General features: G+C 37.5%; 4 protein-coding genes across 6 annotated transcripts; 3 read left to right on the forward strand and 1 right to left on the reverse strand.

Annotated features, from left to right (window-relative positions):
* The first annotated feature begins 2,049 nt into the window (after positions 1 to 2,049).
* Positions 2,050 to 3,103, forward strand: LOC121254241 (glycine-rich protein 2-like). Its single transcript, XM_041154210.1, has one exon. It carries the CDS (start codon positions 2,149 to 2,151, stop codon positions 2,758 to 2,760), a length of 612 nt encoding a protein of 203 aa, XP_041010144.1. The 5' UTR covers positions 2,050 to 2,148; the 3' UTR covers positions 2,761 to 3,103.
* A 6,542-nt stretch (positions 3,104 to 9,645) lies between these two features.
* LOC121254233 (auxin transporter-like protein 5) lies at positions 9,646 to 14,245 on the reverse strand. Its single transcript, XM_041154200.1, is given in 9 exon segments — positions 9,646 to 10,324; positions 11,047 to 11,304; positions 11,441 to 11,648; positions 12,554 to 12,572; positions 12,575 to 12,650; positions 13,068 to 13,251; positions 13,387 to 13,499; positions 13,610 to 13,795; positions 13,913 to 14,245. Coding segments are annotated over 9 exon segments (1,461 nt in total). The 5' UTR covers positions 14,069 to 14,245; the 3' UTR covers positions 9,646 to 10,063.
* A 3,472-nt stretch (positions 14,246 to 17,717) lies between these two features.
* Positions 17,718 to 20,399, forward strand: LOC121254240 (uncharacterized protein At2g29880-like). The gene is made up of 4 exons (XM_041154209.1): positions 17,718 to 17,872; positions 19,166 to 19,503; positions 19,591 to 19,663; positions 19,730 to 20,399. Exons 2-4 carry the CDS (start codon positions 19,171 to 19,173, stop codon positions 20,221 to 20,223), a joined length of 900 nt encoding a protein of 299 aa, XP_041010143.1. The 5' UTR covers positions 17,718 to 17,872; positions 19,166 to 19,170; the 3' UTR covers positions 20,224 to 20,399.
* A 1,361-nt stretch (positions 20,400 to 21,760) lies between these two features.
* LOC121254239 (thaumatin-like protein 1b) lies at positions 21,761 to 25,342 on the forward strand. 3 transcript variants are annotated; one of them, XM_041154207.1, is made up of 4 exons: positions 21,765 to 21,999; positions 22,115 to 22,808; positions 24,817 to 24,911; positions 25,006 to 25,342. In XM_041154207.1, exons 1-4 carry the CDS (start codon positions 21,936 to 21,938, stop codon positions 25,011 to 25,013), a joined length of 861 nt encoding a protein of 286 aa, XP_041010141.1. In that variant the 5' UTR covers positions 21,765 to 21,935; the 3' UTR covers positions 25,014 to 25,342. The 3 variants fall into 3 exon arrangements, with proteins under 3 accessions (XP_041010140.1, XP_041010139.1, XP_041010141.1); XM_041154206.1 differs by having other exon boundaries at positions 21,761 to 21,960; positions 24,817 to 25,342; XM_041154205.1 differs by having other exon boundaries at positions 21,764 to 21,999; positions 24,817 to 25,342.
* The last annotated feature ends 887 nt before the right edge of the window (positions 25,343 to 26,229 follow it).

The raw sequence follows: 26,229 nt of genomic DNA on the forward strand, positions 1-26,229 counted from the left end.
ATGAAACGTTATTTTTTATAATATATTATATAATTATGTTTTAAAATAAAGGATAGTTTAATAAAATATTTTATAAAAATAATATCTTACTTTAAAATATATATTGTAAAACGTATTGTAAAATATACTTGTGGTATCATTACTCTAATAACCCTAAAGAAGCCTGCAAATCTTTTTGATGGGAGGGACAACACATTGATATCTACGTCCCATCAGGCCATCACCCCACAGAGCCACATGTGTTTGACCGTCAATTGACCTTTTGACCATTCCCAAAAAAACCCCATCGATAAATAAATAAATTAAAAAGATTACTAAAACGCAATCCAGTAGCTATCATTTTGACACGTGTCCTATTAACATCAAAACTGACCGTCTCAACAAATCCAATCGAACGGTCTGAATTCGTTCAGTACAAATTAATCCAAACCGTTGGATCGCATCTTGGAAGCACTAGCCGTCGCTTGGATTTCCCAAAATAGGAAAATGGATAATTGAGTTAAAATAAAAAAATATTGTTAGAATATTATTTTTTAATATTAATATTATTTTAATATTTAAAAAAGTTGAATTGTTTATTATATTTTGTATTGAAATTTGAAAATATTGTAATGATGAATTGAAATGGATTTAGGAACCAAACGGAGCCTATTGTTTTGATTAGACAATTTATCTCATTCTATCTCATTTTATTTTATCTAATTATTATAATTTTTTTTTAAACTTTCGTATAAAATATAGTAAATAATTTAATTTTTCAGATTTTAAAATAAAAATAATATTAAAAAATAATATTCTAATAATATTTTAATCAATTTTCAATTTATTTAATCTCATTTTTATAACTAAACGAAATCTTGAAAACGGGTAATAAACAGTCAAAACATTAACGTAGTCTAGGGTTAAATTTTATCTTCCTCCTTCATTAAAGCAATATATTTTAAATTTAGGAGTAGTTATTAGACAAGAAGGATGAATGAATTTATATGATTTAGGCTGCGTTTGAATGTTGAACTGAGTTGAGATGATAAAATATTATTTTTTAATATTATTATTATTTTAAGATTTGAAAAAGTTGAATTGTTTATTATATTTTGTATTGAAATTTAAAAAAATTGTAATGATAAGTTAAGATGAATTGAGATGAGTTTAAAAACTATACGAAGCCTAGTGTTGTTATTTGATATTTAAGATTTAATGTTGGGGAGATAAATATAGTAGGTCTTATAGTGTTAATAGCTGTTTAAGTAAATTCTTCAAACAGTATTAAATGCTTGATGAATATATAAAGTTATAATTTGTTTATCTCGTGTTATAAATCTTAAAATTAAAAAAAAAAAAAAAGAATCTCAAATCCAAATAAATAGTTGACAGTAAATCCTTTAATTATAAATTAATATTTATATAACAATTTTAATAATATAAGCTTTAATGGAAGGAGAATATGACGTTATCTATATTTCAGGATATTTAATAATTTTTATATGAAGTGACTTCTCATATCTACTATTTAAATATATATTCATTACCATAAGCGTAATTGAAAATGGTTAATTGCAAATTTAATATCTGAATTTTTACGTTTTTATGATAAAGTATTATGATTTTTTAATTTCTACAAAAATTATACCTAAAGCTTATGGACTTCGTAATTAAGTATCTATTCTATTATAAAATTAACAATAGGATTGTTATCTACAATCAATATATTATGTGTCAATCTTTTATTGGTTGGGGTGCATATTGATATGGAATTCTAGCAAATCAGATATTAATTTTTTAACTCGAGATTAACATATATAACTAATCACGAATTTTTTAAAAGGAAAATATTAGTCTATCGCCCCAACTTGACCGCTTGGTAAAAATATTTTTTTTTAGAAAATATTTTTATAAAGTCTTGAATTACAAAAATAATACTTTAATTTTCAGAAGTTTTACAATTAACCCAATTTAAAATTTCAAAAAAATTGGGTGGAATAACATTATTCTGATGATGTGGCACTCACACCGAAGATTTCGTTTCCCCGGCTTTGCATATAAGTACTCCCACAACCGTAACGCCAAAAATCACACACCCTTGAAGTTTTCTAGGGTTTGTTGTTGGTGTGTGATTCTTTTAGGGTTTCTTTGGTGGTGGCGAAGGAAATGGGCGAGAGGCTGAGCGGGACTGTGAAGTGGTTCAATGACCAGAAGGGGTTCGGGTTCATAACCCCGGACGATGGTGGGGAGGAGGTGTTCGTGCACCAGTCGTCGATCCGATCCGATGGATTTCGGAGTCTGGGTGAAGGGGAGGCCGTGGAGTACCAGATCGAGTCAGGTAACGACGGCCGCACCAAGGCTGTTGATGTCACCGGCCCATCTGAGGGTCCCGTGCAGGGCAGCCGAGGAGGCGGAGGCGGGGGCGGCGGAGGCGGGAGAAGTGGACGTGGCGGAGGAGGCGGGGGATATGGTGGCGGTGGGTACGGTGGAGGAGGTGGTGGATATGGTGGGGGTGGTGGTTATGGTAGTGGGAGATCAGGTGGTAGAGGAGGAGGAGGCGGCGGTTATGGGGGTGGTGGTTATGGCGGTGGGTACGGTGGTGGAGGCGGCGGCGGGAGTTGCTACAAGTGTGGCGAAAGTGGGCATTTTGCGAGGGACTGTTATCAGAGTGGAGGTGGAGCCGGCGGCGGTGGAGGCGGCGGTGGTGGCGGTGGGAATTGCTACAACTGTGGCGAGACTGGGCATTTCGCTAGGGAGTGTCCAAACAGTGCTCGTTGATCTGCTTGGGTAATTGTGTTCTTCTGAACACATTTTAATGCTTTATCTGGTTTATTATAGGAGTTGCTCTTTCGGGGTGGTTTCTTGGTGACCCACTTTTGGTTTGGTGTTTATGTTTCTGGGTCGCTCTTATTAGTAGTCTGTTTGGATTTATTAGTATTTGATTAGTTTCTGAGATGCGTTGCTGCTTCTATTTTGATGTTTTTTATTGTCAGTGATAGTGTGTTTTGGCTGCGACAGAGTAGAGGCTGCGAAGTGGTGAAGTAGATGCTCAGTTTCATGTTAACTCTCTCTGATTTGAGTTTCTATACACATTATATGAATACTGCTGCTTTTAGATTCACTAGTGCTTCTCAATATCTTGTTTCTGGTTTGTTGTTTTATTGTGGGCAATATAAGCATACAATAGATCTGAAGATCGAACATTTTTAGGTGGACATCTTCAGTCCCTCGTATTTTATTGGCTTCTGGGGAAGTAAAAACTATCTGCTTGCGATTGAAGTGTCTGATTGGTGAAATTAGAACATAATGTCTTTTCTTTTCATATGATGGATGTTTTGGGGGTGGGGGAGGGGGATTTGCGGTGGTGATGGAGCTTTGCTTTTACTACTTTAGAAAAAAGTTGAGCCCGATTGGTCCATCACCACATTAATAATGTTACGGACATCTCAATGGAGGAATCATTTTTGTGGCTCTTTGTTCTTTTTGATAGGTATAAAATGACGTGTTTAATAAAAATAAGTTAGAAGAAACAGGTTGATAAGAAAAGGGAAAGAGAAAATGCTACTATGCTTCAATCACCTTCCTCAGCCATGATTTTCTACGTTTTGACCTTCATATATAGAGACTTTGAGAGTAGTGACCCTCAAAGGCCCAAACACTCTTTAATTATGTTTGCGAAATTCAATTCTATCGCTCCCCACCGATGCTTTCCGTCCATTTTAGAAGTATGACTTGTTCAAACATGGAAACGTCAATCCTTGAAAGATGGCAGTACAGTCCCACAAAAGAGAATGGGGACAGCTAGGTTAAAGCTGGTATGCAATTAAGTCGGGATAACCGGTGGAATGTGATTAAATTTTGGGTAAGATAAAGATTATGATGTTACTACTAATATCATAAAATAATCTGTCAAGTTTCATCCTCACTGCCTTGTTCTTGGTGTATACGGTTGAGCGATTCCAATATTAACGTTAGATACAGTCTTTAGTTATGTAAAGTTGTCGATATTTTTTAAAACAAAGTAGGACCACAATTAAAAAAAAAAAGAATTTTCCACGTGTCCTAGATTTGTATTATTAAATGTACGGAACTTGTAGACGACAAGTCATTTCCTGCTCCAGTTGTATAAAATCATAAGTGTAGCAGCAACACACCGTGCTGAGGAGAGAACAAAAAAAAAATTATATATGAAAAAATTATATATGGTTTGCGGAGAGTGTATATCTGTCCTCAAATCATAAATCCTTTTTAAGACATCCAGCGGATCCAACAAGGTTAGTTTCATTCTTTTTCACTCAGCTTGCCCGACAGGGTTGATTTCATCGCCTTCAGGCTTCGGTCACGGTTGGTTTTGGACCTTTTCTTATTTTTCAACAGTAGTCCTCTTAACTTTGGACCCAACATTTCAGTTCATGGGTTCGGGCTTTCCTTATTCTCGCTGTTCTGTCCCACTTTTCTTATTTTTCAAGAGTGCTCCTCTTAACTTTGGACCTTGTCCCTCCAGTTTAATGCCATTCCAAGTAGCATTTCCCAGTTTTGTGTTATGCGATTGTTCTAATAAATAGTTTTTATTTATCTCCCAGCAAAACCATTAATGAAAATTAGTTGTTATGCAAGTAACTCAATTTATTTTCGTTCTAATATCATTTAAAAAAAAAAAACTTTCGTTCTAATACGAGGTGAGTTAAAATATTAATTAATTGCTTTCACTCAAAATCAGGGGTGAACCCCTTTTCTTATTTTTGAGAAACCTTTTAGATATAAAACTTAACAATTGACATGCTAGAGGAACATGATGCAGCCCCATTCTTTTCGGTTTTTATTTTGTTTTCCATCCATAGCAAGGAGAAATGTCTATTTACTGATTTCTGGAGCCTAATGACCGCCATGTGTTCCACAACAAGACTCTCTAGCTGCTAATCCTTCAGACGGCTGAATCAGAATGTCGAACGGAGTGGTGCTTGTGAGATCCACACACTACCGCACTGAAGAGTGTGTCAAAATCCCAAGTTTAGTGGCCCACGACCAAGCTGTCAATCATGCCATGACAAGCCTTGACAGGTCCATGGCTGATGCCTTTGACATTGTTACTAACAAGGCTAGATAGTCACACGGCCCATGCCTCGACATTGTCGCTAACAAGTAAGCCCAGCGCGCAGCAACCTAGTAGCGCTCCCAGCACGCCCAGTGTGCGCAACACAGCCCCAGTGCCCAAGCACCTTGCCTAGGCCATGCCATCCCAGAAGCAGCACAACCCCAACGCTTAGGCCCATGTTTGGGCCATGCCAGCCACACGCCAACAACTATGCCAGCCATGCCCATAGCCCATGCCATGGGCCAGCCTAGGACACCAAGGGCCAACACATGCCACGGGCCATCATGGGGCCCATGCAAGACCTATTTTACAAGAGGGTTGTTTAGGGTTTCCCACTTATGTTATTGCTTTAAATAGAACTTTTAGATATTTCATTTACATCTTTTGGCAATTTCCTTTGTGGACAATTTTATTGTTCTTAAGATGTTTTAGGTGCTTTTGCACTTGGGCTACTTGAGTGTAATTCGTGAATCCTAAGAAGATGAACATCATCTTGCAATTCATAAATATGTGTTGTTCCATTTATGTATCTTAGTATTTTCATCACCTTGCAATCCGTGAGTAGGTGTTGATTTCTTTTATATTTATCTTATGATTATTTTCCATTCATTACCCAAATTATCCATTGTTTGTTCATATATTTTCTAGTTTATTCTTATATTTTCTTGCATTTTCTCATATAACAAACATACTCCAAGCTTCATACTTCATATCCTTTGATTTCCTACATTAAGCACATTCCTAAAACATAGCCTTCATCCATCCAAAGTGCCTTTGTCGAAACCCTAGCTTTCCATAAGGATTTCCTAAATTTTAGGAATCCTAACCCTAACTTCCTTTTGCAATTCCTATATTTTAGGATTATTTCCGGACCTAGTCAAAACCCTAATCCATCTTCCAATCCCTCAAAATCGAAATACACCCCTTACCCTTATTCAAACCTCAAATCCTAACAACTCTCGTCCATCTTATCATTTATGATCAAACCCTAGCCACCTTATCCATCATCCAAACCCAATCATCCATCTCCAAATCCCTAAATCTTAGGAATTACTCTAGACCAATTCAAACCATAATTTCTATCCCTTTCTTGCCATAGCCGAAACACTCTAGCCCTAATCTATCCCAGCCAATTTCGAAATTCCCTTTAGCCACCATCCAAACCCTAGTCTCACTTCACCATACCAACCCTAATCATCACCCAAGTGGCTCCAAAACCAAGGATCATCATCAAACCGCGCCACATTGCATCAAACACACAAATTCATCACTTAGATCACTCCAACTCATCATCATCATCAATTCTATTACTAAACATCATACCTCCATCAACCTAGGAACCCTTCATTGCCATAATTCGTTCAAAGCCAAGTAAGTTGGCAAGAGACATTCAGTCATCACAAGGCAAAGCAAGCTAGCAGATCCTTAATGTTTAGGGACTTGACTGAGGTCCCTAACAAAGTGCTTGTTGCTGCCACGCGCGGTATTTTTAAGGCCAGCGACCTCGAATTCTTCAGATCCAATCGACCTTGACTCTCCTAGAGTGGCGCGTGGCCTCCATGCAAGGCCACAGTCCCTGACCGTCGTGCTCCGACGATTCGACGCATCTCCTATTTGTTATTTACCTATGTTTTTGCTTCTCCTAACCAAGGATCGTGGGAAAGAGGTAGTGGAAGTCTCTTGCAGCCAGTCCAGACCAGCGAAATGCAGCACAAATCTCTTAACTGTGACTTTTAGTCGTAGTATTACAATCCGTTTATTGGACTGTATATAAACAGACTGTATCAAAACCGCTTTAAACGGCTTTCCCTTGTGGAAAATGGGTGGGGGTCAAGTCATTGACCCCAAATCCCTCTTTTTTATTTTTATTTTTATTTCTTGTGTTTTATTTGCTATTTTGGGTTGAATGTTTGGACCTCCCACCTTGTTGACTATTGTATTCTATAACTGTTAAATATATCTATGATATGCTTGCTTTGAAAAAACGATGCAAGAGGAATACAACATAGTTTTGCGGGACATTCTTATGGATTATGGAAAATAACAAATTTTAGGGGTAGTTTTTTTCACCAAAAAAAAAAAAAAAAAAAAACTGTCAACATTGCCACTAGCTTTTAATTACATTCGTCCTGTACATAGTTATTGCAGCACGGACTAGGGTCAGGGGAAGGCTGGAAAGAGAAAGGAAATTGATGTCGCCAAACTTCACTGCTAATGATCTTTAGGGATGAGATATTTAGCTAAGGAAAAGTCTTCATGCAAGCGAGTTTGCGCACCGATGCTGACATGTAAAGCATCTGTTTAATGAAACGGTACAAATTGAGACGGAAATGATTTTCGTGAGACAAATGACCTTATTCTTCTCTCAAAATTTTCCTTTTTTTGTTTTTCTTTTCAATAAAAAAAGTCATGTCAGCATTGGTACACGGTTTGGTGCGTCAAACCGTTTGTACCTAACAAGACTCTTTACCGAATTACATGTGCACAGACACGTACCTGTGCATGTTTGTGTCTCTGATGTTTCAGACAGGACAAATTTTCGACGTTGTCTGTTATAGAAACAATTGCGCTTTGAGATGACCTGTGCTCACATGAGATTGTTGAATCGGAGATGAAGGTATCTAATGAAAGTGGCAAGTTTTTGGCCGCATTCTGTACTTCTTATGGTTTTGGCTCCAATAATGTGGTTGAAATTAGAGCAATTTTGGATGGATTGCGCTTCAGCCTGCAGTTGTGTAATTAAGAGATTGAATAAGATTCCATGGTATCAATCAATTGGTTGCCGGGGAAAAGCTAAGTTCATCGGTTCTTGGTTTTCTGGAACAGATGTTAAATTTCTTGTCAGGGAAATTAGTTGTACAGATAAAGTTAAGTAAAGGTAGAGACATGAGGAGACAAACAGGATTATTGTTCATCTAGCCAAGTTGGGAAGCAAAGGGTACCTCTAAGAAGTTTCTGGTTTTCAATGAGCTGGCAAGAAAGGTCAAAGGTTGCTTGGTGGCTGATTATCTGATTTGCTATGCTGCAAAGATATGCAAATGATTTGGATAATTGGGTTTTTGAGAGGAATTGGTTGAGCTTTGTACAGTTGCCTGTAGGTGTTTACTCCCACCCAACTTGAGTGATGCGATAGTACTTATTTTCTGAGATAGAAATAACGTTTTGTTGAAGGATTATGAATTATGCCACAAACACGTTTGAGTGGGAGTAATTATTCCGTCAAAGATTATGCTGGTTCTGCTTAATACTCTCAACATATTGTTAGCTATTGAAGTTTTCAGGGGAAAGGCAACATGTGTGTTGTCTACGATCAATATCAGCAACAGAAAAGCAAAATAAAACTAATATCAGATCACTTATTGCAGTTAGGTACAGTTGAGATCATTACACTGCCACACTTTAGTGTTTGAGAAATGTTATACAAACTTTCTGTGGTAAATTGTTGCGAGCATTGTGGATTTTGAGCTTCCAAGCATGTCGCCCTTATTCACATCATTATTTTCTTGCGCCAGAGAATAAAGCCATATACTAGACAGAAAAGGGCTTATCAACTGAAAAGATAGGTGACTTTATTTTTCCCCGCTGGCTTCGCATGCTCTTGCAAAAGTTGCATGGTTTTTCATTACGGGGCACTGTGGGCAACTTAATTTGCCAGTTTGTGCAAGAAGCCTTTGTGGGAATATTGCAGATTATTAGATTCCCTCACAATATTCCATCAATGTCTAGCTAGCAGCCTTATCAATCTACATTTTAGCAATACCCTCCAATCCGTATGTCATCACTTTCCTGCTTTCCATTCTCTTTAATTATTAGGGTATTTCTGGTTATTCTTTTGTCATCAACTCGCGTCTCATGTTCACGGAAGCTTTAAACGATGCTCTCTCCTCAGCTTTTATGACCTTTATTTCTTGAGATATCATTTTCATGATCTAAACTCCTGCGCCCTGATCAGTCAGAGGGCGAAAGGCGGGGAGAGCACCAGGAATTCGCTACAAAAATTTTCTATGGACAATTGAAGCCATGGAACGATTGGTCTCTAGTAATATCTGCAGAACTGAGTGATATTGATTAGATACTTTTCTGGAGTTGTATTTAGAAAAGAATAAAAGTGATCAGCATTGAATTAATGCTGCTGCCCCTGGTCCTGCTCCTACTTGTCTTTCCAATACTCGCCATCATAAAGCCAGTTCTAGCTTGTTCGTGATCTGCATTAGCATTGAAGTACGTAACTCGAACAGGATGCAGCCTTATGATATTTACAGTGTTCACAACATAGTTCTGTCAAAAGAATAACCCAGGAAGGCCAGGACCACCATGATCTGCTTGCTATTGGCCGATTGTTGAACCATGCATTCAAGGAAAGGAGGTAACTTGTACGTCACGTTGTTGGAGATTGCATTCCCCAAGATATAAGGCTTAAAACAAGTACTAAATAATCATTAGAGAGTGTTTTCTTTCGGGGTTATTCTACATGCATGTATTTATTGGGAAAAACCAACAGTACTGCAATTTTATAGGCACTCAGCCCCCTTGCTGGTGATCGTACATATAGGAAATAACGAGAGATATTAGATGAATATCAATACTTTTATGTTTATATTTTGAAAGAGTAGCAAGCATATGGCTGCACGAGTATTAGAAGTAGAAAATTTCGAATATTTCAATATTGCATACAACTCTTTCTTCTTTTTGTGAAATGCATAGCAAAGACCCTAAACTAAATAAAAAAAGAGACAGAAAGATACACATAGTAGAACAAGGTATTTGCTTCAATTGATGGAAATGGCTATTTGCCGAATACATATTTTGCTGGGTCTAATTCAACTCCACATTTATCTCCTTCCTCTGTTGTCATGTCGTTCCAACGGGCAAAGATGCAATGAGATAACTAGGCTAGCTGAAATATTGTGAAAGCATCTGGAGGAAACTGATCAGCAAAACTACTGGGTACAGGGTACAAATCAATGGCTGTGAGGTATGGCGAATTTAGGGGTGGGGATGGTAGTGAACAGGAGAAGGTGCTGTGGCATTGAGATCAAGGCGAGGTGTTGGTGGTAGAGGTGGAGGAGGGCATTGATAACACTTTGTGAATAGCCCAAAAGTGTCAATCTGGTGCACGAAGTTTGTCACGCTAGCCCATCCACCGAACCCGAACCCAACCACTAGCACCCATACCACCACAAACACATTCATCGTGTACGCCCCTACCCATCGCCCCATGTACTTTGGTGGCTGCTCCACTGCATTCTGCATCACAACCATTTATCACAAACTGTTATACTGCATTCTATTAATTTATAAACTCATACCCAAAAAAACAAAAAAAACAAAACTTTTCATCAAACTTTCGAGTAGCTCTTCATGCTGTAGCTTCTAAAATTTGATTATTTTTTTTGGATTAAGATATAAAAGTAAACCAAATCCACATTTACTTTATACTAACGGCTAATGATGCAGTAAAAGGCAAATGCTAGTACTGTAAGAAAGGGTGTGCACGTAGATATAAGAGACAAGTGATGCAGAGGTGGAGGTTTTTCGGATACTTCCCTGACATGGGGAATCAGGCACGAACAGATATTCTGGATCGTAGTGGTCAGCACGAATCCCGTGCCTTTGTGCATTGTATGTCCAGTCTAATTATCTATTACTTTCTTTCGTGCATTTAGTAAACACGACTTGGAGATAAGTAAGAGCATTAAAATTCAAACATTTTCGGTTTGGGAGAACGGCCCGGGACTGGTCTGCTAGACGGTGACCATACGCTACCGATCTGTGTTCCTTAATTTTTACCCTTTTCTTTCTTAAATGATAATAACAAACATTGAGTATTAACTATAAATTGAATTGTTTCACTGTTCAGTCAAACATCTGACACTTGGCCGAACCTGAAAAAGTACTTCCTCGATGTTTCAACTGGCTTGACAGAATGTTATGGTGTATATGCAGAGCAAGATTATAAGGTAGGGTACCTCTCGGGCAGCGGCTGATTTGAAGGTGAAAATGTGGGCCATAGCGGGGATGATGTAGACTGTGAAGCTAACGAGAAGTGATCCAACGGCGGAGTTGATGGGGCCAAAGAATGGGAAGATAATGGCCAGGAACCATATGGGGACGACAACAGGCAATCTTGCTGCTGCACGCTTGCATAGACTCTTGCACTCATGCATACCTATGGCCTTCTCCCATACAAAGTATAAGGGCGTGCATGCAAACCCAAATGTTATAAACTGCAGGAATCAGATAAAAAAATATCATTATGGTTCTTCTCAAAAATTAAAAAATTAAAACTTGATTAAAAGGAGGTGTAAATTAATCAACATATGAATATGAAAATGAACATGAACATGAGGATGGAGGGCATGCCTGGTGTATGAGCATTAAAATGACCGCCATGTCTCTGAAGGGTGATCTTGGGAGCAGAGCAAAAGCGTTGGAGTGATTGAGGAGCATGTCTCCAAATGCCCAATATACTGCTGATGCGGAGGGAAGCGTCAGTGTCAGGACATACAGTGTAGCCAGCAAGTATATGGCCTTGAACTTCTGAGGCTTCCACATTGCATGCATGATTTCCCTGACCCACCAACATTTATCAGATTCAGCTAGTGTTAGCAGCGTTTTAACCTTCTTCTCAGTACACACGAAAGGAGCACAAAAGCAAAAACAAAATCAAAGTATAATTTATAGGTCATATTTTTTTGTTCAGACAGTATTGTTCAACCTTAGGCTATGTCGTAAAACATCCTCCAAAAATGGGTAAGGTGTACTTGGGCTAAGATCATCTTACAGATGTGCAAAGTCACCGGTAGGGACCATAGAAATTTTCTTTTTGCTGTTACATATAAATATGAACAAAAATTTTGGGAAACTTTAATATTAAGCTTATTATTTTGTAGCTGATGTGGATTTCGCTGATTAACTTGGGAGTAATATATGTATAATGTAAAAAAATGGGTATTAAAAAAAAAAAGTATGTTTTTGACACTTTTTTTATAATATGATCTACTTTTTTTATCAAAAAAAAAAACTTGTAAATTGAATATATCATTATTCAAAACCCTCTTCTCACGATAAAAGCCAAAGCACAGAGAGCGAAAAGAGTATTTGCTTTTTACCTGAAAAAGGAAGAGAGGGGTTCCCAAGAATAAAGACTTTTTGTCTCCCACGCCAAAGAAGTGCAATTTAATTAAAAATATTTTTGATAATTTAGAATATTCGGGAGGTAAATAAAGTTTTCTCAGATCGGTCACTAAAATCACGTGGTCAGATCATGTCCAACGAAATTTAGGTTTAGTCACTTTCAAAATGACGTAAAAGTTTCAAACCCAGCCTTGTTGCATGTATAGTTTAGTTTATTTTATTTCTTCCCAAATCTATGACTAGGTCAAAAGCAAATTGCAAATGAGGAGCAAGCTACATGAGCAGATTCCTAAAAAACGTGAAAGGCACCATTTTTTTAAATTCAGGGCTTCGTCTTACACAGTAACAGCATGTCCCCGAATGTGTAGAGAATGTTTGTGGACCCTGTGAAGTATAGCACCAGCTTAGTTGGACCCGAATGCTTAACACCCTCAACCTGTATACAAGTCACCGCGCATGAACCACTAATTGTTAGTATTAAAACCAAAAGGCCAAGAAATAACAATATAACCAGAAGGCTAAGAACACGCTGATGGCTCCAAAAGTTTTGTGCTTTTGAAGATCAGTACTGTACCTCGTGTCAACGGTAACACGAGTTGAGCAATTAATACATGTTGTCATTTCTTTTATAGTTCCCTTTCACTTGGGAAGAACTCTTTAATCATGAAGTACTATGTATCATAGTGCAGCATTGTTATCTAACTTGTAACAGAGTACGTAAATTAATCAATTAGTCATAATGGCATGAGTACTTTTAACTTCATGATTCATACATTTCTATATACGAGTTTGTCAACTGTTTGATCTTATGGAGTTGTTAAGATTGTGATTAAATTGGAAATGAAATGATTACCTGGCCATGGAGGAGGGAGGCAATGGTGAGGTACCAAGCAGTGTAGGTGGTCATTATGAGGCCTAAAAAGGACCAAATTCTGTAGTTGTGGAAGGAAGGGATAAAGACAGTCGTGGCACAGCAAGCTCCGAAGATGTAAGTCCAAGTCCTCTTGTCTAGATTATCATTTATGTAATAGATGTTGCTGAAACATTAAAAAGATTCCCAGTTAATTTGCAGAAATTGATGATCAGATTTGTGGCACTTGTTTATTAGGAAAACTTGTAGATATAAAATTGAGATATAGTTAAAAAGCTTTGGTCAGAATCGGTAGGTATACCTCGCACAGGCAATGAGTTGAATGACAGATCCAAACAGAAGGAATGTGCAGTTAAATGCCAAGCCCACGTTCCTCCAGTGTTTTCCTAGGAGTCCATCAAGAACCTCAAACCACTACATGATTAAGAACGTGAACCCATGTGAGAAGCCGATAAGCATATATTGCTAAATAAAAGGGAAGAAATTGTCTTTTCTCTATCAAGTTGTTGAAGATCGAGTGAAACCTGGATGACATGGTTCCTGAAATCAACTTTTTCTCTTTCTTTTCTGGTTCTGTATTCTACGTAGAGTACGCTAATGAGATATGCTGTCCAGCTACCCAGCAATCCATAGAAGAGCTGAAAAAGTATGCCGGAGAGCATTCCCAGCTGGGAAAATGAGTATGGCAATGTAAGTAGAACTTGAGCCACCTGAAACAAAGAAAGAAACAGACCCCCGAAACCATTAGGAAAAACTACCAAGCCAAGAACAAGAAGCGCAGAAATGGGCCAGTCTTGGTAAAACGAAGGGAAAGCAAGATAATGAACCTGGTTTGAAGCACAGCTAAACCATGCATCATATACAGATCCACCGTGCCAAAAGAAATTAGATAGCTTGGTTTTCACATCCTTGGGCTTCCCTTCAGTTTCCATTTCAACATAACTGCCTACTATCACAGTCTCCACCACCTTATCCGATGCCATATTCGTTCCTCTCTCTCTCTGTGACTCTACTGCTGTTCTATCTTCTTTGTCTTTAATGGTGAGGAGTGTTATGTAATGCAATGAAGGAGTACTGAGATATGAGATAGCTAGAGGGGATGGAGAGAGGGTAATGCTATGGTGGTATATATATATATATACCCACACACAAGACACGCGAGGGGTTCTCCAAGGGGCCATGTTTGAAAGCTATTTAAGAGAAGAGAATCCACTTTTTGTTTCGTGGCAGTAGCTTTGAGGAAATCCGCTAGTTCTCGAGCCCTTTCTGTAATTTAAAAAATATATAAAGTTGTTGCTCAGCTTATAATAATTAAAACAGTTTACTTAATCACGATTAAGTTATGATAACAATAATTAAATAAATAGGGAGGGTGAATTGCTGAGGCTGGGCTCTTCCGGTCGCACGAGCGGGTCTCCCCGTTTCCCGAGCTGATGTACCTAGCAATTACCATTACCACATTCCTTCTCAGCTTCCAAAGCCATATATAATTACCCCGTAACTTGTCTCATCTATGCATACATTTCACATACGGCTTCTAATATCACTCACTTGTATCCCCATTTACATGGAAGCTGATCAACAAAATAAAAATTAAAAAAAGGGGGGGGGGGGGAGGGGGAGCTAAGGGATATGTGAATGAAATTATAACAAAGTAGACCACATGATTGCACCCAAACGGGCGTGTTCGCTTTACAAGAAAGAAGAAAGCTGCTTTTATCACATGGCCGGCTAAGCTTTGTGGACTCGAGAATCCCCCCCACCCCCCATCCAAAACCACATTTCACAACTGTATTAATATTTTAATTTTCTCAGATAATTTATTATTCACATGGTCGGAGGAGTTACTGATCATCAACTCAACTCTGTTAATTAAGGGACAAATTAACATGATGATGATCATGATGTGTGGACAATCCAAGAAGCTGTCTATAGCTAAGATCAGTTAATGTTACACCCGTGCCCTTGGAAATGGCATATGATCTGATCTTATTATTAATATAATCTTGATGGTCAAATATTTACTATATATGGTGTTATAGTTTTTGGTAGTCTTAATTATAATACAATATGTCAGTTTTTTCTTAATCCAAAATGCAGAGTACTGCAAAACGTTCTTTAATTAAATGCATGGTTAAAAAATTATGTAATTTTTTAATTTTCCAAAACAAAAGATAAAAGAGTGAAATTCAAACATGAGGCAGCCATGAGGGAGGGGGCACCGATGTCAATAGAAGTTCTAGACAGCCAAACAGGTACCTGTCTCTAATTCCTTCTTTTATTGATATCTTTGTCTCGCTGGATCATCATCTTTTTTGAATTTGATCAATAAGTCGCCTAGCTATAGGAAGATTATATTGACCATATATTTCATGTCATGATGATAAACCATAATCATGACTTTGTCTTCTTGTAAATTAAGGAAAAAACTCTCTACCTATAACTGATCATCATTATATTATGAGAAAAGCATGAGTTCAGATTCTAAAAGGCTTTTGTTTTGGTGCAGTTCAACATATTCATGGGTTTTGTTGGACGCCTACATCTCCTACTTGTATTGTCACGCTTTCTAGTCTCCGGGACCAGAAACATTCACTGTAGCTCGTGTCTCCTTGACCTGACCACAAGTTCTGCATGCTAGCTAGCTGCAACCCCATAGCAGCATGCATGTTTCTTTCTATGTTTAATTTTTAATAACATTAGCTTTTCCCGCCCTTGATCGACTATATTTGGTGAGATCAGATAAACTTATAGCTACTGTTGTTATTCCTAGATGTTATTGTGGCATAAAAAAAAGTTTAATGACTCTAATGTGACTCTAATGTTGGTAGAAGTGTGTCAGCGTCGAAGGGGGGGGGGGGGGGGAAAGTAGAGGTGTCTCGGCAATATGGCTTTATAAGTTGGTGCTTCTTAAGGGCATTGAAGTGTTAGTGGTCACCTTGTTCACCCTGAATGAAACAGTACCTTTATACTTGTCTTCCTTTTAAGTTTTTGTGTTCCCTGATCTTGAAGTATATCGTTCCATCCGGGTCTTCTTTATACAGATTTTCTTTTTTGTTTGAAATTCATATTCCAAATCGTGAGGAACATATATCGATCCTCACCCGAGACTTCAATACAGATTTTATTGGATTGTGATCATATTGATTAGGAAAGACCCAGATGTTTCAAAATTTAACTATTCACACTTATTAGAAATACAGAGACAAGCTGCAACTAATGATCCAGCGTGGTAGAGGTTTCTCGCACGCCAGCACCCCTTGCGGCAGGTGGAAGTACTGTCATGGATATCACGCTAACTCATCCCATGATGAACAATAATTCCTCACAAAAAATTATTATATTTTTTGAGTTGGAGTTGGTATTCAAAGAACTATGTTGATGTTAACAGCTTGTTATCTTCGGAGCAGAAAGATCATCATACAGCTCATCACTTATCAGACTCAAATCCACTATCAATGATTTGAATACCAAATGAATTCAGACATCTAATTTAATTGCTCATTATCTTGCTCTGCCTCTTAGGCCTTTATTTTTAGATAGCTAAATCTAGCGAAAGACCTGCTTAATTAGAGTCGTTTGATACAGATTAAGCTGGCAATGATTAAAGTTCCACACTAGGTCAAACTTTTTACAGTGGCATAATGGGAATGAAACCCAGTATTGACTTGATCGAATTGCAAATACAAAAGGTGGGTCCTTTGTCCTACACAATGCGCGCATCAATCCATGGTTGTCAACTCCATTAACAAAGATTTGGGTGCCCCCCCCATTTTTGGTGATGCAGTATAATTGACTTGGGAGCAATTTATCCACAAACATCATCATGCTGCTTTCGCCTTTATGGCAACCATGCTGACAGCAATTTTCTTGTCCAAACAAAACCATTAAAGCTGCATTTGGACGATGCAGAACACGGAAAAAGGGCAGAAAGTAATTTCCGAAACATGTTGAAATGGCTCTGTTTGTTGCAAAAATGCTGGGCCATGGCTAGGACTCAAAATATTCACTCTCAACTGGCCCATTTATGAATTGGACCTGTGTAGCTTGACACGCTACAAAAAATCCAAAACAAGATGGGCCCATTCATACACTAGGCTAAAGTTGAAACTTTGATTCAAGCCTAAAGTAAAAACAATTTGTTGACACAATCATAAATTTTCTATAATTTTATACGGTTTTGACAGGAAAAGGATCATAACAATGATAGTTGTCTGTTCAAATGCAGAAACAGTGAACAACACAAGTTTAAATTCTGAGGAACATAATTATTACCTAAGAATTTGTTCCTTTGTGTTTTATTAAAATATTTTTTATAAAAATTTTATAAAAGAATTATTTTATTCTCAAATAGATTTATATAACAAATTATCATATATTACTTAAATGAAGAGATTGATTTATAATATTTAAAATTTAAAATTTCTATTTCAACCTATAAACATTTTATTAGGAGTGAACCACACGGTCCACACCTTTCTTATAAACATTTATTTCTGTCGCAAATACGCAAGAAGTTTCTCGACGGCTAGGATCATCCATCAGGTATATCTCTGGGGTCCGACGTGGCAAAGTGTGATTCGAGAGCAGCTGTGCCCAATTTATAACGTTAAAATAGTCCCGCGAAACGTCGTATCTATTTGTTTTCCCCATTTTGTCTTTTTCCTTTTTCGCCCATATCTTAGCTCCATGTCCTTATCGCACGCACTTTGCGCACGTTAGCCCGTCATCTCCTCGCGGTTTCCCGGTCACCGATCTCCGATCACTGTTGCTCCAAGCGAGTACAGGTACAAGCTGTAGATCTCTTGTATCTTAGCATAAGTAAAATGTTATGCTCCGTTGGGTTACCGAGAAAGTGTCGAAAATTTAATATTTGGCTGTGTCTGTCTTTTATTTGTCCTATCCCACTCTTAGCTACAACCAATATACAGACTCAATTCTGTATGCTTTCTAATGGGTTTTCTCACTAACCAAACAGTGGGTGGGATGGAATTTTACTGGGTTTGACAGTAGCTAATTTTTAATCACTGTAACTGAGAATGGTATTTATGCGTTTAGGTCTCACCCCGATGTAATCTTAAGTTCATTTTTGTTTTGATATATCTTTAAAAAAATCAAATCGCAAAGGTATCTTTTTTATCATTGATGAGTGTTTGGTTGTTATATGGAAGATTTTTGGTATGGTACTATTAGTAGTTGGGGCATTCGGGGTTGTGGGACACTTGTCGGAACATGATTCAACACGTTGTGCAAAACATAATTTACATATGGAAAATAACTAGCCTAAGAAATCCCTTTCAAATTTATATGGGGTTTGAATTGGAAGGACTCGCTATTCGAGTAAGTTTTGTGTGATGGTATAATCAGAAAAGCTGGTGTGATTTATAATCAGAAAAGCAGAGGTGGCAGAAGTTTATTATCGGCAAGTAAATTTGATCTCATGTTTAAGAGGAAGGCAAGATGGTATTGATCCAAGGAGATTAGGGTAGTCTCAGAATGCACATCCGGCACCTCTTTTTTTGGGTAAAAATTATATCCATCAGATGGGGATTTGAGGAATGCTGTGGAAAATAGGTGATTACAAATCTGTCAATACTTTTGATTGATATAATGACATTAAAAAAATCTTTTTGATTGAGAAAATTGAGCTTCGTTAGATTCCCTTTTTTCCTGAAAGCCGAAAGGGCAGTGACTCAAGCAGATACTGATGTTAACTCTTTGGTCATCAGTTTAGGCTTATCAAGGTTAGATATTTGGTTTTGACATAAATCTTATTTTAGCAGAGGGGACTGAATTAAGCCGGAAATAGTAGACCAATGCGTTCATCTTTTATTTATGCTTATGGTTATGCTTTCTTCAATGGACTTTTTTGAGAATTGCTTACCACAAGTTCTGCATGTGGAGAAGCTTTTGGTTTTCTTACATTCTTTTGAAGAGAAACTTGATTCGGACAACCTACATGTAGTTTACGGCGTAGGCCCAACATTTTCAGGCTAGAATTCATGCTTTTGATATTTGTTCTTTGCTTCAGCAATCTTTGTCATCCATAGCCACTATCTTTACTTGTTCCTTGGTAGAAGGCAGGATGTCTGCTGGACTCGATGGAGTCACAGGTCGACCCAAGGCAGAGTGGACGCCTTCTCGTGATGCCTATTTGGTTGAGCTTTTTATCGGGCAGCACAATTGTGGGAGGACTGCTTACAATGAATTTAAAAATGAAGTAATTAGATCTGTGACACGTGATTTCAACAAGAAATTTGATTTGAATTTAGAAGAGAACCAGATTAAGAACCGTTACAATGTTATGAAGAAAGATTATGGTGTTGTAAAAACCTTGCTTGGTCACGATGGGTTTGGCTGGGATGAAACTCGACATATGGTTGTAGCTGATGATAAAGTCTGGGATAACTATATTGCGGTAAGAAGATTTTGACTTCCATTTAAATTTTGCAACACATAAAATTTCTTTGAAAAGTGGATACATTGTGAGGTTTATAATTTCCAGGTACGAAGTGAAGCACGACCATTTCGACGAAAGAGCTTTCCTCTGTATAAACAAATGACAGTTATTTTTGAAGGTAAGTTCCCTTTTATTTCTCCCTTCCATAAAAGTGTTCTAGCTATTGTTGACACATCTGGTGCAGGAGAGAGATCTAACAGCAAATACCAATTACCAAGTGGAGTACCTGTGGCAACTGAAGAGGGAAATAGCAACACAGAAACCGTGCGTTCTTCAGAGCCCAGTAACCTACCCACTCAAGTAGTTGATGGTACCCTTGATTCAGATTCAATCATTCACGTAAATGATATGCAACCCAAGAAGCGCAAGTCCTTTGCTATGACAGCATTAGGTCGTAAGAAAAGAGCATGCTATGCCTATAAAGCTGGGGAGACGATTGAAAATGCTTTGTACGAGATTTTCTCAGCAGCCAAGTTCAAAGCTATGCAAAGGAATGCATCGAATGAAAACACATTGTATCAGAAGTGCCTGGAAGATTTGCAGCAATTGGAAGAGTTGGATGACAGTGAGTTTACAAAGGCTGTTAATGTTCTTAGGGATGACAAAAATGCAATTGCATTCATGACAATAAAAGGGCCCCGGCGTTTAACCTGGTTGAGGTCTCTATGGCAAGCATAGTTGCCTCCTAAATGAAATCGCTATTCTAAAAAACAAAAAAACAAAAAAGGATACAACATTTGAAGAGATTGTATTTTCCTCTGTTGTAGAAGTTGCTGTGTTTTTCTACGAATCTGCCAAAGCGTTGCTTCTTGGGGGTTTGATATAACTGAATCGATATTAAAAATAGTTTTTTTAACAGATGTTTAAGGCGTTGGTGCCTAAAAGGAGTGGGAAAACAAGAACATACCAAGTAAAAATGCCCAAAAAAAAAAATTGCATTCTGTTCCTTTTTTATATATATGATACGTGTTTTGAAATGGAAAAAAAAAAAAAAAAAATTGTTAGTAAGCTTTTGAAGAATCGTCATTGATTTCATCATCTTCTGTAGTGACATCAAATTATTTATATATAAGCAAAAAATAATAAATAACTTTGTTTATATATATAACCTTGTAATATTTCTCATTTATGAAAATTAAATTGAAGTTTCAGAATGCTTGTATGGTTTTTTGTTTCGTCTATGAAATTAGGAGAAATTTTATCTAAACTTCAAGAATGTTTAGAAAGAATAAAGTTAAGGGGAATTTCTTTAAGAATGTTTTCGTATACAACCGCCCCCGGTTTAACGGTTTTATTCCCAAAACATAATAGATACAACGATAAATTAAATTACTTGAAAGCGCCAAAAAAAAAAAAATCAAGACCGATATGCAATTCCTCAATTTTTCTGAGCAAACAAAAATGACAATGAAAAAAAAATAACGAAATTGAGTTCCCACATCATTTTTACACAAAACGGCTAAATCAAATGAACCTACAAGTAAAACTCCTTCCATGCTGGTCCTCATCCCTTCCCTTGTATTGCTGCAACCAATAATCATAGACAAGAATCACATCTACCCACTTCCACTCTGGTAGTTAAGTGACATTTCTTACAAATGCAATGATCCAAAATTGAAACTTCTTCACCATTTTTTCTCGTTTCATGATTTAGAACTTCTGTTTCAATAGTTGGATTAGTTGTTTCGACCAATTTCAACGTTGTCTATTTTTTAAAATTTCATGAATATATTCTGAAAAAGTGGAACGTATTTTTTCTTTCTTTCTTTTTTTTTCATTTTACATTTCACAATTCGTTAAGTTCCCAAGCAAAATAAAAATAAAAAAGGGCTAGATTTCGGATTCGAGCTCCTTCACCGAATGAAAGAAATCATTAAAAAAAGAAGAATCTGAAACAGTAAAAAAAAAGATTTTTCTATTTTTTTATTGCTTCGTTCAGTTAATTTTCTTCCAGCTTCCTCGAAAACCAAACATGGATAGCCAGAGGTTTTTATAGGCATCGACGAAATAGAGAGAGATAAAAGAAATTTCTGGACTCTCATGCGAGCAAGCCCTCCCATTTGGTCTTGGGAGGCTTTGCTCCCGTGAGTTATGTAGTGTTGTGCGGTTTATGGTAACTCAAATGGGAGGGCTACGTGGAACACGCCTATTGGAGGCTATTGTTTGGAGGAGAACACCAGGACCGGCTTATTCTCGTAAAGGAATTTTGAAAAGAAACTGATTAAAAAAGCAAACGACGCAGCACAGTGAGCTGACCCTTCCCTCTTCGCAAGAAAAGTAAAGTTCTTTGCGCCTCGCCAACTCAATCTCCACTACTACCACTACTACTTCTTCTTCTTCAAAGTTTTGACCTTTACTTCCTGAGCTTCTTCTTCATCATCTTCACTTCGATGGATCGTCGTCTACTCCTCTACGGCACCATTCTCACTCTCCTCGCCTCCTCTTTTCTCTCAGGTAATCACGCAAACTTCCCACTCACCATGAAGGTACCAATTGATTTATTTGAATCTCACCATCCCATTCTAACGCAGTACGTTCGGATTTTCTTTTTCAATTTTGGTCCTCACAGAGATACACTCTGCTTCATTCAAGATAGTAAACAAGTGCCGGCGCACGATATGGCCTGGGTTGCTATCCGGCGCCAATACGCCTCAGCTCCCCACCACCGGCTTTTCACTCAGGAGTGGAAAATCCAAGACCGTATCCATACCCAAGTATTGGTCTGGTCGGATTTGGGGTCGGACCCTATGCGGCGAGGACTCCACCGGGAAGTTCTCTTGCATGACCGCGGACTGCGGGTCCGGGAAGGTAGAGTGCGCCGGGGGTGGTGCTAAGCCACCGGCCACGCTTGCGGAGTTCACGCTGAACGGCGCCAGCGGGTTAGATTTCTACGACGTCAGCTTGGTCGACGGGTACAACCTCCCGATGCTCGTTGTGCCCAAGGGAGGTACCGGCGGAGGATGCAGCGCCACCGGGTGCTTGGTGGACCTGAACGGGGCGTGCCCGTCGGCTTTGAGGGTGGCGCGTGAGAAAGGGAAGGGTACCGTGGCTTGCAGGAGCGCGTGCGAGGCCTTCGCTGATCCGAGATTTTGTTGCAGTGAGGCATACTCTACGCCCGATACGTGCGGGCCGTCTATTTATTCGTTGTTTTTTAAGTACGCTTGCCCACGCGCGTATAGCTACGCGTACGATGACAAGACTAGCACCTACACCTGCGCTTCCGCTGATTATATGATCATATTTTGCCCGTCACCCTATACCAGGTAAAATTACCAATCAACCTTATTATATGAGTTTATTTTTATCAACATCTAATACAAATCTAGGGTTAGTAGAGTCATTTCGTTAGAAAGCATGATTTGCCACTGTAGCAAGCTCCAGAAATTTCGGCAAGTGGAGAATCTTTATTAAGCAGTTTGGAGTATGTTTTCCACACTTTTGTCCATGGGGCCAAACAATTAGATGGACCTGTAATTAATTCCTTAGCAATTAGGTACTTGATAAATGACACTCGATAATACCAAATAATATTATCTTCTTATTTTGTTTTTATTATTTAATTTTCCTACTTTCTGATTGGTCCATGTGCAGTTATACCAATAATCATTTGTCTTTATCTTTATTATTATATTTAATGCCCATGACAATTGACTAAAGGCTACGCAGAAAACCATCCTTTTCTTATAATAAGGCATTGATTGGCCGCTTATTATATCTCAATTAATATTTTTTTTTTCTCTTTATTGTTTATCATCAAGCTTAAGGGCATGATGGAATCTCATATCATATATATTTCCTGTCCCTTTGTGCAAATTGGCAAAACCTTGTGTTAGAGATGTGGCTCATATGAATTAAGCAGCTGAGATTAGGAGTAATATAAATACATATGTGGTGGTAACCCTGTGCTAATGCAATATTTGTCACCAGTTAAGAAGCTGAGAGATTGACAATTTCAACACCTTGTTATATCCTTCACGCTGCCTCTTCCAATAATTGCTAGGCAGTCAACAGGGAATTAGATATTAGGTTCGACTGGTAGTTATAACTGGGGTTTTTTTTTTTTTTTTTTTTTTTTTTTTTTTGCGCGGTTCCTGGACACCCAGTGTCAATGTGTTTTTCTTGAAGCATGAAAATAAGGTTATATTAAAACAAACACTGGAACACTTAGCGGGAAGGATGTCCTAGGTGTTGAAGTGGTCCGATTAAGGCCACCACCCTTCACCAGTGGTTTCATGCAGTTTAGGCTTAAATTGATAAAAAAAAAAAAAAAAAAAAAAAAAAAAAAAAACTGTAGAAAGATTACCAGGATTAGTTTCTTGCAATTTAGGCAGATCTGGATTAGTACCCAAATGAAGCAGTGAAGATGGATCTGTCAACAAATTTAAATGGTTTCTGGGATGTTGATTTCATCATCTGGAAACTGAATTCTAAAGTTGATTGCTTGTGAGATGGCCCAATGTTTTTCCATTTAGGTGGGCATCTGCGAGTGTATATATATGAACACTATGCTGATTACTCTCAATCAGCCACTTAAGTTCAATTCTTTGGATTGGATGTACTCAACTTCGCTTGAATTTGATCTCTTTAACAGAATTGAATACCATAACAATGCTGTGCTTAATCTTACAACTATGGTAGTTGGCATGTTTACATTTTCCATAGAGGTAATGCTGTAATGTTTGAGTTTCTCTCTTATTTTCTTTAGTACACTCTAAAAAGCTTCTGCTGCATAGAAACTCCAGGTAATGAAGAAGCTTTAAACACTAGTCAATTTACTATTGAGAAGTCTCACATAGTTTAGGAACAAACTCATCCTGGGTTTTATAAGGAATTACCTCACTTCTCTTATTAGGCCTTTTATGGAGAGAAATGAGTATTTCTATATGGTATCAGGTTAACCTATAACTAATGATGGGCTCCTGCGACCTACCACGATGATGTACCGGAAATACCGGCCCACATGAGGGGGCGTATTGAGAAGTCCCACGTGGCTTGGGAACAAACTCATCTTGGGCTTTAAAATGAATTACCTCACTTCTCTTATTAGGCCTTTTATGGGGAGAAATGGATGTTTCTATATTTACAACTGGCCATTTTCCTTCTCTAAGGAGATATTTTAATATGTAGTAGTCGTACTCATTTAGCTGTTGTATCGAGTCAAATTGGGTTGCTAGTCACATGGTTGCTTTCTTTTGAGTATGTGGTGAACATATTACATTTGAGTATAACTTCTCATTACAAAATATGTGGATCCTGTATGGAAATGTGCAGCCAAAAGTTGCTCGGAGCTCGAAAGGATGGGGCACAGCTACCATTAGTGAACAAGACCACAATGTACATGGCAAGCCAACATGCTTCATCCTCAGGTTTGGTCCAAATGCAATTTATTGCGGCAATTTTCCTCTTTTGGCTCCTTATACAACCTCTTTGACTAACATTGGCCGGCCTGAGCTTTTCCAGGCAGATAGTACCACGCCGAAGAAGTGGTGTCATCTTCCCTGTTGTGCAAGCTTTCTGCTTGTCTTCCACTCCTTCCAGTTGTTGGGTAAATAGATCACGCGGCTAAGATGCAGATTGGCCGTATGAGGAGGGGTTTCACAAAAAAGTTTTGTATATAGCTTCCTTTGCTTTATTGCATAGGGGTTCTCCACATCTTATATATACCAGCACCATTCCACCATTTTATATAAAGAAATTATTGTAGTTAGAAGCCTTGAAGTATGGTGATAAGGTATCTTTCTTCATAGAATAATGTTGTTCATTCATCTATTTTATAAAAGCCCATGTGAGAAGGTCATTTTTGTTTTTTTTTACATTTCAGTTTTAAATTTTACATAGCTATCATCCACCTCCGTTTAAAGAAGAGTTATAAAAAGGATGTTGACTCGTATCTCTGAACAGAACCCTTAGATCTCTACCGATCGTGCTTGACTCGATTGGTTCTCTAAAATAAATGTCTCAGAAGTCTCTGTGTGTGTGTGTGTGTGTGTGTGTTTTTTTTTTTTTTTTTTTTATTTTCGGATAAGTAGTTTTAGTTTCAAGTTAGGGACTTGACTTATCATATATTAGGCCTGTGAAATTTTTGGGCACTATTTTTGTGGTCTAATGATATTAGATACAATTGTGCAAGTTTCACACTCTTTTAAAAAAATAATAGTGTTCATTATTAAAAAATAATTATTTTTATGTGAATTTTATTGTAAAATGAGTGCGTGATGTTTACACTCTATATTGCAAATATTATTTTTTATAAAATAAATTGTCAAAGTTGATACATTATATTTTTCAATTATCAAATAGTTATAATATGTATATTTCATTAAGATATAATAATTAAGATCTCATTTGGATAGTTTTTTATCTCATCATTATAATTTTTTTAAATTTTCACACAAAATTTAATAAATAATTCAATACCTTTTATTCTCAAAAAAATTATATTATTAAAAAATAATATTTTAATAATATTTTATTTAACTTTCATTTCAAGCCATCTAATCTCAAATACACTATCTAACACTTCAAATATAGTTAACATAGTGTATAGAAATAAATAAAAAATTTTAATTTTACATATATTGACACTCGAGATCATTGATATTAAAGGTGATTATTTATATCCTCGTGTTTGTAATTTGTACATAAACTACATAAATTTGTAGAGCAAGTGCGAAGTTATACGAA

Source organism: Juglans microcarpa x Juglans regia, chromosome 3D (genome assembly GCF_004785595.1).
Source record: "Juglans microcarpa x Juglans regia isolate MS1-56 chromosome 3D, Jm3101_v1.0, whole genome shotgun sequence".
NCBI classification, from domain to species: domain Eukaryota; kingdom Viridiplantae; phylum Streptophyta; class Magnoliopsida; order Fagales; family Juglandaceae; genus Juglans; species Juglans microcarpa x Juglans regia.

Excerpts from the sequence above, each read along its gene's own strand:
- LOC121254241 (XM_041154210.1), top strand. The coding sequence starts at position 2,149 with ATGGGCGAGAGGCTGAGCGGGACTGTGAAGTGGTTCAATGACCAGAAG.
- LOC121254239 (XM_041154205.1), top strand. The coding sequence starts at position 21,936 with ATGGATCGTCGTCTACTCCTCTACGGCACCATTCTCACTCTCCTCGCC. Across the intron at positions 22,000-22,114 it reads CGCCTCCTCTTTTCTCTCAG|AGATACACTCTGCTTCATTC; the intron begins GTAATCACGCAA and ends TGGTCCTCACAG. Across the intron at positions 22,809-24,816 it reads TGCCCGTCACCCTATACCAG|CCAAAAGTTGCTCGGAGCTC; the intron begins GTAAAATTACCA and ends GGAAATGTGCAG.
- LOC121254240 (XM_041154209.1), top strand. The coding sequence starts at position 19,171 with ATGTCTGCTGGACTCGATGGAGTCACAGGTCGACCCAAGGCAGAGTGG. Across the intron at positions 19,504-19,590 it reads TCTGGGATAACTATATTGCG|GTACGAAGTGAAGCACGACC; the intron begins GTAAGAAGATTT and ends TATAATTTCCAG. Across the intron at positions 19,664-19,729 it reads AATGACAGTTATTTTTGAAG|GAGAGAGATCTAACAGCAAA; the intron begins GTAAGTTCCCTT and ends CATCTGGTGCAG.